Raw genomic sequence first — 16321 nt, 5'->3', positions numbered from 1 at the left:
GGTTCTGAAGCTGTCCGCTATCTGAATTTCAGATTCTCTAGGCATGTCTGGAAAATTTTCTTTCATAATTTCATGCAGAAGGGCCTCTGTGCCCTTTGAGGCCACTTCATCATTCTCCGAAATCCCAATTATTCGTATATTGCTTTTGAATTATCCGAGAGTTCTCTGAGTGAGTGATCCGTTTTTGCTCTCCATTTCTCTTCCTCTTTGAGAGATTGGGAGTGTTCGAAGACTTTATCTTCAATGTCAGAAATCCTTTCTTCTGCTTGCTCCATTCTGTTGCTGAGGGATTCTACTGTATTTTTCATATCTTTGAGGGCTGTAAATTCTTGCTTCAGTGTGTCTAAGTCTTTGGTGGTTTTGTCTTTAAATTCGTTAAATTCTTGAGACAACTTTTGAATTTCTCCTCGAATTCCTAATTCCATTTTATTAATCTTGTCTGCAATCCAAATTCTGAATTCGATTTCTGACATCTCAGCCAGTTGTTTATGAATGGGATCTTCAATCACATCTGCCATATCTTTTCTTGTGGGGGTTGATCTATTCTGGTTATTCATGTTACCAGAGTTTTTCCACTGATTCCGCCCCATGGTTATTTTACTCCCTTTGATTTTTCCCCTGGGGCTTTATCGAGGGCCTGTACAGTGTTATGGCCTGAGAAACTGGGGCCCTGTCTTGTGTGGTGGGCCGAAGTGGTTCTGTCTTGTTTTCAGTTGGTTTCTGTTCAATCCTGTTGTAACATTTACTCTGGCTTGAAGGCTCAGCTATGTGGAAAAACCAGCAATTAAGTCACCCCGCCACCCACCTCTGGCACCAATTTGAAAAGGAAAAGGAAAATCAAACCTTCCTACAACTGCATACCCAGGGCACCGCCTGAAAAGTCCTCAGTCTATTAGTTCAGTTCAAAAGGTCCAAATCGATTGTCTCAATCGGCACCTGTCTCGGGTGGGAGAGTTCAAGAGGTCTCTGGCAACTGGATCACAGGGGTCTGGTGACTCTTCTGATATGGCTTACTCCAATGCTGCGTGGAGTCAGGAGGAGCCACCTAGCAAATAGATCAGTCTGGGAAGGTTGATGTCTCCTTCCCCACTTTGCCCCTCTGTCGGACCCAGTCACTGGTATCTCTGCAGATGGCTAACCCAGTTGCCTGTAGTGAACAGATACTCCAGGGGTTTGCACCTGCCTGAATTGCAAGGAAGTCTGCCAGGCCCCTGCAGTCTTCTGCTATCTAGCAGGAGGAGATAGGGCCAGACATCTTTGAGTGCTTGATGCAGGTGGTGGGAGGGAGGTGTTCACTCAGGCTTAGCCCTGTCCCTGATTGATGTTGCTAACAGAACAGAACAGAGAACTTTGCGGGGTTCTGTCTCTGTTTCTGCTAAAATCACCTACAGAAGACGGGCTGTTCTGTGTTCAAATGTCTTTGCTGCTGGAGGTTTGTGTCTGATTACCTCTCTGAGTAGGCCCTGCCCTGGAAGCTTCCCAGGTTTGTGAGCAGTGCCAGGCAAATCCTTTGCTCACTGGTGGCCTCCTCTGGTTGCCCAGGGAGACAGGGGGTGTGGCTTCAGAATATCCGGAAGTGAGCCATTTTGCTGTTAAAGAAAAAACGGCTGTTGATTTGCCTCCAGGAACTGCTGCTCTGGTGTGGGCACCCAGCTGACCCTTTTCTCCTCTGTCTTGCGCCCCAGAGTCAGCACTGAGTGGCCGCAATTTATGCCCTGTCCACACCCCTCGAGAGATCTCCCAAGAATCCGGACTCCTGGGACGCAGGCCCCCAGACTCCCGAGTGAGAGTGGGGGGAAGCTAGCGTTTCATTCAGTTTTATGCCTGGCCGTATTGTTGCCCGGGGAGGGCTGCTGCACCTCACCGCAGGGAAGTGCCGCCAAGGCGTGACTCCCCCTCAGCCGAGTGCCCTCTCCTCACTGGCGTGTCTCAGAGTCAGCGCTGACCAGTCGCGGCTCGGGCACTGTGCACTCCCCTCGAGAAATCACCCAAGGATCCAAACTCCTGAGGGACAGGCCCCCAGACCCCGAGTGAGAGTGGAGGGGAGTGCTGAGAGCTCAGCGGGGAAGCTAGAGCTTCATTCAGTTTTATGCCTGGCCATATTGTTGCCTGGGGAGGGCTGCTGCACCGCACTGCAGGGAAGTGCCGCCAAGGCGTGACTTCCCCTCAGCCGAGTGCCCTCCCTCATTCGCGTGTCTCAGAGTCAGTGCTGACCAGTCGCCGCTCGGGCACTGTGCACTCCCCTTGAGAAATCACCCAAGGATCCGAACTCCTGGGGGACAGGCCCCCAGACCCCGAGTGAGAGTGGGGGGAAGCTAGAGTTTCATTCAGTTTTATGCCTGGCCGTATTGATGCACGGGGAGGGCTGCTGCACCGCACCGCAGGGAAGTGCTGCCGAGGCGTGACTCCCCCTTGGCCGGGTGCCCTCTCCTCGCTCGCGTGCCTCAGAGTCAGCGCTGACAGTTGCAGCTCGGGGACTGTCCACTCCCCTTGAGAAATCACCCAAGAATCCGAACTCCTGGGGGACAGGCCTCCAGTCCTCAGTGAGTGGGAGGGGAGTGTTGGGGTTCAGGGTTGCCGGCAAAGGATTTTTAAAGTTTTATACAGTTTTATGCCTGGCAGGAGAACGCCATGGCACCCTAGTAGGGGAGGTAGGTCCAGTTTTTAGAGGGTCTGTCCCGTGGAGTGTAGTGGGAGGGCCTTTAATTTCTGCCCGTTTGTTTAATTGTGGGGTTCTTGAGCTGGTCTCATGGGGGAGGGGGACTCCTGTCCGCTTGGTGGTGGATTTTGTACCTTTTGTTTGCGTCCTTGTGATCACAGCTTGCCTCAGCGGTGTTGATGTGCATTCTTCAACCTTCTCTCTTGGTGCAGCTCAAATCCACCAGGATACTTACTAAATTCCTGTCCCTTAACTCTCCTTCTGGACAGGAGCCTCTGTTGAAAGCTGGCTTCAGTCTGCCATATTGTCTCTCCCCCCCCTGGATTTTTATTATACAAAGTAAGTCTCTTCTTTCTCAAGGAAACTTGAGTGACTTCAGTCTTTCTGATTGAACTCTGATTGACATAATTCTTGAAATTTAGTATCTTAGTGAATTTCAGTAATAAATTATTTGGGCCATACGTGATAACCAATTGCCACTTTAATGTTGCAATGTCATGGTTGAAACTTGATAATCTAAGCCTTGGAAATAACCAGCAAGCAAAGTTAATTAAACATTTCGTGGGAAAAGATTCTGACTTGAGTAAATATACTGATCTCACTAAACTGTAAGAGAGACAAATAAAAAGGAGAGAAATGAGCCGGAAAAGACTAAGTCTCCGGTTACAAAATTAATGTACACAAATCAGTAGCATTTCTAATAATAGTTAAGCTTACAGTTAAATCAGAAACTCAATACCATTTACAATAGCTGACAAGAAAATAAAATACCTAGAAATATACTTAACCCAAGAAGTGAAAAGTCTCACCAAGGAGAACTATTAAGCACTGATGGAAGAAATCAGAGATGATATGAATAGAAAAATATCCCATGCTCATGGACTAGAATAATTAATATATATTTTATTTTATTTATTTTTTATTAAATCATAGCTGTGTAGAATAATTAATATCGTTAACATGTCTGTACTGCCCGAAGTGATTTATGGATTCAATGCAATTCCCACCAAAATACTTACATCATTGAAACAGCCCCACTAGCCAAAGAAATCCTGAGCAAAAAGAACAAATCTGGAGGCATCACCTTACCTGACTTCAAGTTATACTACAAGACTATAGTAACCAAAAGCTGTGGTACTGGTATAAAAGCAGAAAATGTAGGTTAATGGAACAGAATAGAGAACACAGAAATAAAACCATATATCTACAAGCAACTGATCTTTGACAAAGCAGATAAAACAAAGTTCTGGGTTGAAGCCTCGAAGACTTCTTTTAACAAAGGGAGATCCCTGATTGTTGTTTGAAATGCTGAAGAAGCTGCTGTGCAGAAGACTTTTTTCTTATCCCATGAATTACTGCTCCATGTTCCTTGTTTTTTTCCTAGTCACCTTCTCTGTTGTAAAGATTCATCAAAAGCCCGAATTTGTAAACAGCAGACTCTTGGAGCTTGTTGGAGAGAATCCTAGTAATATTAATTTCACCAAAGTTGTCCAGGGTGATATAGATGAAAACCAAAAGGCAAAGCTTGAGACACTAACAGTAAAATTCAGAAGGCGCACTCGGTGGACACCTCATGATTATATCAACATGACCAGTGACTGTGCAAATACATTACAGAACCCCTTAGTAAAGAAGAGGCGGGGTTTCCAATAGCCTATTCTATAGTGGTTCATCACAAAATCGAAATGCTTGACAGGCTTCTTAGGGCCATCTATATGCCTCAGAATTTCTATTGCATCCATGTGGATAGAAAATCAGAGCAGCCCTTCCTAGCTGCAGTGATGGGCATTGCATCCTGCTTCAATAATGTCTTTGTGGCCAGTCAATTGGAGAGTGTGGTTTATGCATCGTGGAGCTGGGTTCAGGCTGACCTCAACTGCATGAAGGACCTTTACAGAATGCGTGCAGACTGGAAGTACTCGATAAATCTTTGTGGTATGGATTTTCCCATTAAAACCAACCTAGAAATTGTCAGGAAGCTCAAGTCATTCATGGGCGAAAACAACCTTGAAACTGAGAAGATGCGACTCCGTAAAGAAGAAAGGTGGAAAAAGTGGTATACAGTTGTTGATGGAAAGCTGACCAACACGGGGACTGTCAAAACGCATCTTCCGCTTGAAACACCTCTTTTCTCAGGCAGTGGGTATTTTGTGGTCAGTAGGGAGTATGTGAGGTATGTCCTAGAAAATGAAAAAATCCAAAAGTTTATGGAGTGGGCGCAGGACACGTACAGCCCGGATGAGTATCTCTGGGCCACTACCCAAAGGATCCCTGAAGTCCCTGGCTCTCTTTCCTTGAGCCGTAAGTACGACTTGTCTGATATGCTCACAGTGGCTAGGTTTGTCAAGTGGCAGTACTATGAGGGCGATATTTCTAAGGGCACTCCCTACCCACCCTGCACCGAGGCCCACGTGCGCTCTGTGTGGGTGTTTGGAGCTGGAGACTTGAACTGGGTGCTGCACACGCACCACTTGTTTGCCAATAAGTTTGACATGGACGTCGACCACTTTGCCATCCAGTGTCTGGATGAGCACCTGAGGCATAAAGCTTTGGAAACATTAAACCACCGGCTGCTGTAGGCCATTTTAGGATTAATAAGACAGAGGCATTTGGTTCTTCCTCCTTGTCAGGAAGCATCAGAAAAATTGTCTGAGGTCCTTTTGGGGGCAGGAACTCTAAGTCTTCGCATTTGAGAAGCTGCAAGGTTTCTGCAGAGCACAGTTGGTTAGAAAGCTGATAGCATTAAATGCTGCCCTAGAGTCAACCTCAGGGAGAAATAAAGTAGCTATGAGGCCAGGGTGAGCAGCAAGGCATTCTGGAGAAGGGGTTCTGGAGAAGAGGCCAGTGCAAAAACTCAACCTGTTAAAAGACTTCAGGGACTTAACAAAAATGAGAAAATTTGAGCTGTGCCAAAACTATTTTGAGAATTTTATTTTATTTTTTGAGACGGAATCTTACTTTGCTGCCCTAGGTAGGGGGCTGTGGCGTCACAGCTCACAGCAACCTCAAAGTCTTGGGCTTAAGCGATTCTCTTGCCTCATCCTCCCAAGTAGCTGGGACTACAGGCGCCCACCACAACGCCCAACTATTTTTTGGTTGTAGTTGTCATTGTTGTTTGGCAGGCCCAGGCTGGATTTGAACCCGCCAGCTCCAGTGTATGTGGCTGGCGCCCTAGCTGCTGAGCTACAGGCGCTGAGCCTATTTTGAGAATTTTAAATATGACCATTTTGCTGGATGAATTAATTTATAACAACAAACAATTATAAGGATAAAATTTATCTCATGTTATATTTATTGAAATAGAGATTGGGTCAGTGTAGTGGTTCACAAAGTGCCTGTAATCCTAGTACTCTGGGAGGCTGAGGTGAGAGGATCCCTTAAGCTCAGGAGTTCAAGACCAGCTCGACCAAGAGTGAGATCTGTTGCTATTAAAAAATAGAAAAATTAGGCAGGCGTTATGGTGGGCACCTGTAGTCCCAGCTACTTGGGAGGCTGAGGCAGGAGGATGATTGGGCTCAGGAGTTTGAGGTTGCTGTGAGCTAGGATGATACCACAGTACTCTAGCCTGGGACAACAGAGTGAGACTCTATTTCAAAAAAAAAAAAAAAGAAAGAAAGAAAGAAATAGAAATTGGATTTGACTCGAAGTGATCCTTGTAAACAATTGATTTTCTGCTGTAACATTGTGCTGTGTACTGTGTCTCTATGTCATCTCAGGGAGCTTAAATTGGGTTTGATTTAACATGAAAATTTTTGTGTTATTTTTGCTTGTTTTCAAAAAATGACAATTTCTGTGAATCATCAGGTTATTAAAATTATCTTTTTTATAAACTAAAAAAAAAGGTTCTGGGGAAAGGACACTCTATTCAATAAATGGTGTTGAAAAAATTGGATAGCCACGTGCAGTAGAGTGTCCTTATCTCTGACCATGTACAAAAATTAACTCAAGATAGATCAGAGACTTAATATAAGACCAGAAAACATGAAAATTCCAGAAGAAAATGTAGGAAAACCTCTTTTGGATCTTGGCCTAGGAAAAGAAGTTATGACTAAGACCCTAAAAGCAAATACTATAACAATAAAAATAAATAGAGAGGGCATAATTAAACTGAAAAGTTTCTGCAGAGGAAAGGAAATAATTGACAAAGTAAATAGACTACCTACAGAATGGGAGAAAATATTCACATACTATACATCTGACGAAGGACTAATATTCCAAATCCATAAAGAGGCTGAAAAAAAATCAGCAAGAAAAAAGAGAAAAGCGGGTAAAAGAATGTGAACGGAATTTTTTCAAAAAACGGAATGGCCCACAAACATGAAAATATGCTCAATGTCACTAATCATCAGGGAAGTGCAAATGAAAACCACATCGAGACACCATTTTACTCCTGTCATAATGGCTATTATTTAAAACTCAAAAAACAATGGATTTGGTGTGGATGTGGAGAAAAGGGAACTCTGTTATACACTGTTGGTGGAAATGCAAATAATACAATCTCTGTGGAAAACAGTATGGAAATTCCTGAAAGAATTAAAAGTAGACCTACCATTCAATCCAGCAATCCCACTACTGAGTATCTACCCAAAGGAAAGGAAACCATTGTATATCCAAAAGACAACAGCATCTGAATGTTTGTTACTCAGTTCTGCCCTATTATTACCATGTAAGAATATCGGCTCAGTATCACCAGGGTTTCCTGTTTTTCAAAAGAAGACAAAAATATGGATGAGATTTTAGGTGAAATACCCTGATTTTTAAAGATTGAAAAATAGTTCAAACATTTTAAAAAACAATATGCAGAGGTGAAGGCTATGTCAACCAGTTTGATGTAAGCATTCCAAATTGTACATAAAATCAGCACATGGTAGCCGTAAATGCATTAATATACACAGTTATGAGTTAATAAAAAAATTGTTAAGAGAAAAAAAAAGCATATGCAGTTCAAATAAAACATACCCATGCTGGGGTGGTGCCTGTGGCTCTGTGGGTAGGGCGCTGGCCCCCTATACCAAGGGTGGCGGGTTCAAACCCAGCCGTGGCCAAACTGCAACAAAAAAATAGCTGGGCATTGTGGCAGGCGCCTGTAGTCCCAGCTACTCGGGAGGCTGAGGCAAGAGAATCACTTAAGCCCAGGAGTTGGAGGTTGCTGTGAGCTGTGTCATGCCATGGCACTCTACCAAGGGTGATAAAGTGAGACTCTGTCTTTACAAAAAACAAAAACAAACAAACAAAAAAACATAGTCATGCTAAATATAGCCTTTGTGCCACCAAATTGCAATTACTATACAAGACACTTATGATCATATTTAAAACATGAATGAATAGTCGCATTATCTTGTAGACAAAGAGGTGACATTATGTTAAGTCTGTTGTTAATATACATTAACAGATAACAATTTAGTCCCCAAATTTCAGTGATTTACTTAATAAAGCAAAGGTACAGCTAGCTGTAGGTCATGATTGTTTATAGCTGCTCCTTTCTAGATAATAACTCAGGTATGTGGTTCACTGCCATATTGCTGTCTTAGATCACCGTAACAGAAGGGGAGAATGCAGAAGTTCCCCCAGCAATATTTATTTCCTCAGCCCATGAATACCCATTTCTACTCAAAGTCTATTGCCTAGTACTAGTTGGTTTTGGATCTGCTCAATTGCAAGGTGGCCAGGAAATATATGTGAAAACATAGGTATTTGGTAAGTGATACATGTTGGTGCCACGGGGTGGTACTTTATATATTTGATCTGTTTATATTCATGTAATTTTGATCACTATTGGGTCCTAATGGAGGTGGGACCAAAGGTGTGGCCTAGAATACACACGAATCCTTGAATCAAGCCAGTCAGGTAACAATAATGGATGAAAAAAATTAAGATTTAGTGGATAAGAAACAACAGGAAGTAGGGTTTAGTTGAGGGCGGGGCATGAGCTGGGATGATACCACAGTGCTCAGGGGAATCCAGATAGTCAACTGGGAGGAAGCCAAAGTGGGTGGAATGAATCTGGTGAATAAATCTTAGCTGACGATCTGGACCGAGGAGAATATTGTCAATGTTCCTGATTTATGTGCAGTTGTAAAACAATATATGTTTTTAAATGACCATGACAAATTAGAACAATGATCCTTAAAGAATATTTTTTTTTCCAAAAGGAGAGGCCCCTTTTAACATCATAGAAGTCTCACAATCATTTTTACTAGGTATTCAAACAAGATACAAACATATGAAGTAGAAAGTAACAATTTCGCATACAATCCCGACCCTAAATAAGGCTATAGATAATGGACATTACCCACTGCACAGAAAATGAATACATGGACACTTAACTAAGTATATAAAACATACACTATTTTATAATCTTTAAAAAATTACATTATTGGAACATATTCTTCTTAGTAAAGTATCTCAAGAATGGAAGAAAAAGTATTCAATGTACTCAGCCCTACTATGAAACTAATTTATGGCTTTCACATGAAAGCTATAACCCAGTTATAACCTAAGAATAGGGGGAAGGGGGTGAGGGAGGGGAGGGAGGGGGAAGGTGGGTGGAGGGAGGGGGATTGGAGAGATTACACCTGCGGTGCATCTTACAAGGGTACATGTGAAACTTAGTAAAGGTAGAATATAAATGTCTTAGCACGATAACTAAGAAAATGCCAGGAAGGCTATGTTAACCAGTGTGATGAAAATGTGTCAAACAGTCTATGAAACCAGTGTATGGTGCCCCATGATCACATTAATGTACACAGCTATGATTTAATAAAAAAAAATTACACTAGAAAAAGTGGAGTGTAAATAGATTTAAAAGAGAAATTATGTTATACTTTCCTTGAAGTGGCATAATGTTGAAACCAGTAGATGGTGATAGGTTTTGTGTGCATAATGCATTGAATTGAATGGAAATGAAAATACAACATATCCAAATTGTATTAAAAAATCAATACATTGTACCCACAAATGCATAAATGTATTCATGATCTATGTGTATATGACTTAATAAAAGGAAAAAAAATAAAAAAAAATTACATTGTTAATTCCTTTCTCTCTCCACCTCATGCTTTTCAAAGATTGCAGGATTTTACACTTTAAGGACACACCATAATTGATTTGGCCAATTCTCTGAGAATAGACATGTATCTTATTTTGTCCTTTTGCTATTACAGAAATGCTGCGATGTACAATTTTGAACATGCACCTTTGTGCACATATGAAAGGATATTTGTCGGATAAATTTCTAGAACTGAAACTGCAGGATCAAAGAATATGTGCACTTACATTGTAGTATCTATTGCCTATTGATCTCCAGAAATGTTGCACCAATTTTTATCTCCACCAACAGTATATAAAAGTGAATTCCATTTTTTTTTTGTGAATTCCATTTTTAAGGAATATATTCTGCAGGAATTCGCACACAAGGACTTGTATAACCAACAAAAACAAGCTTTGTGGAAGTTTCGAACAATTAATAGAGTGAAAATGGGAATTTAGCAACATTCACAACATATTACAATGACATTTTCCATGGCCTATAATCTACATTCTAGTGGGCTGTATGGTAGACACAGAAAATCCTGAGAGCCTAAGAAAATGGCAAGGACAGTTTTGAATGTGTGCTTTGTTTGCACTTCTTTCCTCTATAAGTGAGGGAAGCACCACCTTCAGAACGTTTAGTGAAATAGCTGAAAACAAGGACCAAGAGAGGGCTCATGAGCTTTAGAAGCCTATCAGTAGCAGATAGTGTAGATTTTGCTTTTTTTGAGGAGTGGGGTGGTAGACTAAATTTGAATGATATTGTTACCTCCCCTGATTTATGAATAAGGACAAAAGCTGCGCAATTCATTCAAAAACGAAAACCTTGCAAGGTACCATGTCTATTTTAGAGACAGCAAAATCCATGCTTGGGCAAATCAAATTTCTTCCCCAAGAATTTCACAGGTTGGTAGTTTTAGAACCAAAATCCAACCTAAAGATTTCTGATGACAAATCCCATGCTTTATCTTGGCTGTCCAAATCTGATTTTAAATTTATTATAATTTTCAATTAGACTCTTAAACACCTTTGGCTGAGAACACTTTACTCTAGTGTGATATATTATTATCGAATAATTTGAATTTCAAAAATTATACTTTATCCAAGTATTATATGCAGTTAACAATTACTCTGACTTCTGTACTTTTCAGACAGATATCAATAGGTTTTTTTTTTCCCTTTAAAACTTAGGGACTTGAAGCTGCAAGTATAAACAACTTCTAAGATTACATCAAAATTTCCAAACTCATGATATTGAAGGTTCTAAAATGAGTACACACAATCTTTCTATGCCCTTCCTTTGACATCTGGTTATCATCATATATTTTTCTCATTTTTCTCACATCTTACCTAGTGACGTAGATGGTATCTTCTCAATATTTTCAAATGCTGATCTATTTAAATCTTTTCCAAAACAACATATACTTTCTCTTTTGTCTTATTTTTCTTCTTTATATTTCGTGTTTGTTTCTGTTACATTTTTTCCTTTTGCTATGTTAAAAATCTCTAAGACCTGACCCTGGCATTATGATTTTTTTTTTTTATGTAACATCCCTGACCTATTTTCAGTCATTAGTAACTTCATACATCAATTTGTTATTATCCAGAGACAGTGTGATAGGTCAGAAAAAGTTTATCTTAGATTGGCTAGTATTTCTCTGTGGGGAAGCTACTGGTATTTTGGGTGGGAATATTCCTTGTGACCCATTCATTTCCAAAGACCCCTTCTAGAGAGAACCTCTGTACTGGGCTGTAAGCAACCTGATGGAACAATTTACATACATTTTATTCATCATTGGCTCCCCCTGTCTAAAACAGTGTCAGGCAGTTAATAAGAAATCTAAAAATATTTGTGTGAATGTAGTTATTAGGCAAGAGTTACTCAACCTCTTTGGCCAGGTCTGCTTTGTACAGCTTCTCCAAGGCTTATAGATAAATGATTACACATGTTCCAATACATATGTCCATTGCAGCTCTGCCAGTTGTGATCTTGGTCATTGTTTTATAATACTTTTACTGTACTTACCAAGATAGCATGTGTTTTATTCTTTTAGTCTATTTACCCAACATTTTCATTCTTACACATCATTGAACAGACATGTGCATGTGTGTGCAACAAGAGACATGTACAAGAGTGCTCATAGCAGCATTATCTCTATTAACCCCAGATTGGAAGCTACCACAAGGTCATCAAATGGTAGATTGGAATAGAATACTGTGCAGCAATGCAAATGAATCTGCATGCATAATACCATGCATACTCACTAGTACCGGGGAAAATTCAATGCAAAAGATGAAATACTGTAAGTTTGCATTTATAAGAAGTTGCAAAAAGGTAAAATGAAGCTAAAACATTATAAAATGTTAGAAATCAGGAGATGGGTTACTTTTCAGAAAAAACTTGGATTAAAAACTGTGTGGGTGTGGGTGAAGCTTGTGATGCATGCATGGATCGTGTTCTACTTCTTGATTTGGCTGTTGATTACATGAATGTGTTTTCCTTGTGACTGTTTATCAGTTTTGTGTAATTGTGAATTATGCATTTTCTGTGTATGTGCCACTCCTTAGTAAAAATCTATGTAAAAATTCAATACATTTGTGTGCATGTACAAAGATTAATAAGTATGTGGAAGGATAGGAATCTTGGCAAGATTAGAGAAGAAATGAAAAGGCAGAAGGAAAAGTGCCACTCACAAGTGATATCATTGGGTAGACATAGAAAATCCAAAAGAATCAATAGACAAATTAGTAGAGTCTAAGGAGGTGACTGGATATGTAATTAACATTGAGAATCAACTATGATGGCTCAGCACCTGTAGCTCAGTGAGTAGGGCGCCAGCCACATACACCAAGGCTGGCAGGTTGGAGCCCAGCCCAGGCCTGCTAAACAACAATGACAACTGCAACCAAAACATAGCCAGGTCTTGTGGCAGGTGCCTGTAGTTTCAGCTACTGGGGAGGCTGAGGCAAGAGAATTGCTTAAGCCCAAGGTATGAGGTTGCTGTGAGCTGTGACGACAAGGCACACTACCGAAGCTGACATAGTGACACCTGATGAAGGGCATGCTATAATTCTGCTTATGAACCAACACAAGTCTCAGCTCCATCCCAAGATGCACAGCCAGAACACACCAAGAGCAGCCCTGCAAGGGTCCTGAGAACCCAGTGTGCAGGCCGCTTTTCAGGTCCCACACTAAATCCTGCAGGAATATCTAAGGAGCAGACCCAAAGCAACACAGCAAGGACTGGGAGAACTTAGGTAAAAGGTCTCAAAAAAAAAAAAAGAAGGAAAATCAACTACGTTGATTGTATAATGAAATGATTCTTTGTACTAACAACATAGAGATAATAAAACAAACAGATATAATTTATAATAGAATTAAAGTTATCTAGTATCTAGGAATAAATTTAACCTGCTGAGAAAACCTCCATTTTTTTCATTAAATTAAAGAAAATCCAAATAAATTGAATGACATATTGTTTTTGTAGATTGGCTTGTTATTGTATGCATATAAATCATTCCACTTTATAGAGTCAATAAAATGTCAATCAAAAACTCAACAAATTTTCTTGTGGAACTTGACTAGCTTCTAAAATTTAGATGGGAGTATAAAAGGCCGAAAGTAAAATTATCCTGAAGGATATTAATAATGTAGGAAGATTTGCACTACTGAATATCGAAACTTATTATAGGGTAGGTTCTGTGGCTCAAGCCTGTAATCTCAGTATTTGGGAGGCTGAGGCAGGATGATCACTTGAGCCCAGGAGTTTGAGAGCTGCATGAGCAGCATAGGGAGACACTGTCTCTACACAAAATCAGAAAAATTAGTCAGGTGTGGTGGCATGTGTCTGTAGTCCCAGCTACTCAGAAGGTTGAGGCAGGAGGATCTTTTGAACCCTGGAGTTCAAGGCTGCAGTGAGCTATGAATCCCACCACTGCCCTCTAGCCTGGGTGACAGAATAAGACATTGTCTGAAAAACTAAAGATAATAGGGTGGTGCTTGTGGCTCAGAGGAGTAGGGCGATGGCCCCATATGCTGGAGGTGGCGGGTTCAAGCCCAGCCCTGGCCAAAAACTGCAAAAACAACAACAAGAACAAACAAACAAAAAACACAAAAGATAATATAAAACTGCAGTAATTATTGTATTGGTACACGGATAGATAAGTAGAACAATGGAAGAAACTAGGAAGCCCAAAACTAAGCTGAACCAGGTCATGGTAGTGGAGAAAGGACAGTTATTTCAATGAGACTGGGACAACTGGGCAATCATATAGAAAATAAAAAGAAACAGCAATCTCTTCTTCAAATGGCACATAAACAAATTCCAGATGTAGCAGAAAGTTAAATGTGAAAAGCAGGCTTTCAACCTGGCTTATTGTACCCTCAATGAATCCCCAACAATAAAAAAAAGTTAACTCTAAAAAAAAAAAAAAGAAAAAAAAAGAAAAGCAGGCTTTCATATGAAAGCTATAACCCAGTTATAACCTAAGAATACGGGGAAGGGGGAAAGGGAGGGGAGGGAGGGGGAGGATGGGCAGAGGGAGGGTGATTGGTGGGATCACACCTATGGTGCGTCTTACAAGGGTACATGTGAAACTTAGTAAATGTAGAATATAAATGTCTTAACACAATAACTAAGAAAATGCCAGGAAGGCTATGTTAACCAGTGTGATGAAAATGTGTCAAACGATCTATAAAACCAGTGTATGGTGTCCCATGATTGCGTTAATGTACACAGCTATGATTTAATAATAAAAAAATGTGAAAAGCAAAATGATAAAACTTCTAGAAGTAAATATAGAATAATATTGTTATGACCTTAAGGAAAGGAAATACTTCTTACATAGAATACTAAAATCACTAACCAAAAAGGAAAAGATCAACAAATTAAAATTAAGAACCTTATCAAAAGTCACCACTGACATGAAAAAGGTAGGGTATAGAGCAAATGATATTTGCAACACCCATAGCCACAAAAAGGACTATCAGTGAGAATATATAAAGAATTCCTGATACTCAGCCGCGGGGCAGCCGGTCCAGAACAGAGGAAGAGATAACATCAAGATGCCCAAGAGTGAGGAAACTGTACTCCAAAATGATCCTAATGAAGCAAAGTGTGGAGCCCATAATTCTGAAACATCAGAGAAGAACCAAGAAGAGGAAGACTTCTGTTTAAATAACGACTCTCCTCGTCTAATAGAAACAATTAACGAAGTTCCCAGGATGAGCATTGCTCATGAAATCATGGTAAACCAAGATTTCTACATGGAAGAGAATGTTTTATCTCCGAACAGTCTGGAAGACAGGTTCATGGAGACATTGTACAATGTTTTTTGGGACCATTTAAGAGAACAACTCTTGAGTAATCCTCCCGAATTCACTTGTGCTCTTGAACTTATGACAGAAGTTAAGGAGGTTTTGCTATCACTGCTATTACCACGCCACATCCGCCTAAAAAATGAGATTAAAGAAGTTCTGGACGTGGATCTCCTCAAGCAAGAAGCAGAACATGGAGCCCTAGACGTCTCTCGTCTCTCTAGCTACATTCTTAGTTTGATGACCCTGCTATGTGCACCAGTTCGAGATGAAGCAGTAAAGAAACTACAGAGCATAACAGATCCAGCACAGTTACTGAGGGGCAGCTTCCATGTTCTGGGCCTAATGAAAATGGACATGGCGAACTATACCATCCAGAGCATTCGACCCTACCTGCAGGAATATTCCATCCAGTATGAAAGAGCTAAATTCCAGGAACTCCTTGACAAACAACCCAATCTCCTTGATTACACCAAGAAATGGCTAACCAAAGCAGCCACAGACCTCATTACACCATGTCTGGATTCTCCTGACATCCCCAGCTCCTCCAGCATGGCCTGTTCACCTCCAGACAAGGCAGCTAAGAATTCAGATCCTCCCAATCCCATAATGGTGCTATACCAGGGCTACCTGAATCTCCTCCTCTGGGATCCTGAAAATGAAGAATTCCCTGAGACTCTGCTGATGGACAGAATCCGGGTCCAGGAAATGGGGTCCCATTTGCGCCACTTGACTATATTGGCCTCAGTCTTACTAGTGGCTAGAAGTTTCTCTGGTTCAATTTTATTCAACTCACCTGGATTTGTGGATAAACTGAAATGCATAACCAAGGCTGTGACTGAGGAATTTAACTCCAAGCCTGAAGAAGCTATGTTGAATGTGAGTGAACAGGTGTCTCAGGAAATTCATTGTGGCCTCAAGGACCTGGGCTTTACTGCCCTAAGCAGTGAAAACACAGTATGTCTTATAGGACAACTCCAGAACATCACCAAGAAAGAAAACCGTGTCCGTAGTATCATTGATCAGCGCCTCCTTTTGTTTCTCAAATGCTGTTTGGTTCGTGGCATGCAGGAGTCTCTGCTACACTTCCCTGAAGGCCTTAATCACATCGAAGGAGAGTTGACAGAACTAGGCCGGAAGTTTGTCAAGCTGATGCATCATAATCAGCAGGTATTTGGCCCATACTATGCTGAGATCCTAAAAAATGTCGATACTCTAGTTCAAGCACAAGAAACAGAAGTGGAACCTATCTGATAGTGCTGGACTCCAGCCATGGCAACAGGGACCCAGGAGAGAGGGCTCAGCATGTTCCTGAG

The 16321-nt window shown here is 41.0% G+C and overlaps 1 protein-coding gene and 1 pseudogene across 2 annotated transcripts; both read left to right on the top strand.

Moving 5' to 3' along the window:
- Nucleotides 1–3964: 3964 nt before the first annotated feature.
- LOC128576746 (beta-1,3-galactosyl-O-glycosyl-glycoprotein beta-1,6-N-acetylglucosaminyltransferase-like) lies at nucleotides 3965–5238 on the top strand (annotated as a pseudogene).
- A 9488-nt stretch (nucleotides 5239–14726) lies between these two features.
- On the top strand, nucleotides 14727–16313 carry LOC128577984 (T-complex protein 11 X-linked protein 2-like). 2 transcript variants are annotated; one of them, XM_053580350.1, is made up of 2 exons: nucleotides 15000–16024; nucleotides 16075–16223. In XM_053580350.1, the coding sequence occupies exons 1-2, from the start codon at nucleotides 15000–15002 to the stop codon at nucleotides 16097–16099; spliced, it is 1050 nt and encodes a 349-aa protein (XP_053436325.1). In that variant the 3' UTR covers nucleotides 16100–16223. The 2 variants fall into 2 exon arrangements, with proteins under 2 accessions (XP_053436323.1, XP_053436325.1); XM_053580348.1 differs by having other exon boundaries at nucleotides 14727–16313.
- The last annotated feature ends 8 nt before the right edge of the window (nucleotides 16314–16321 follow it).

This window comes from Nycticebus coucang, chromosome X (assembly GCF_027406575.1).
Source record: "Nycticebus coucang isolate mNycCou1 chromosome X, mNycCou1.pri, whole genome shotgun sequence".
Lineage (NCBI taxonomy): Eukaryota > Metazoa > Chordata > Mammalia > Primates > Lorisidae > Nycticebus > Nycticebus coucang.
This window is presented reverse-complemented; position numbering and strand designations above follow the sequence as displayed.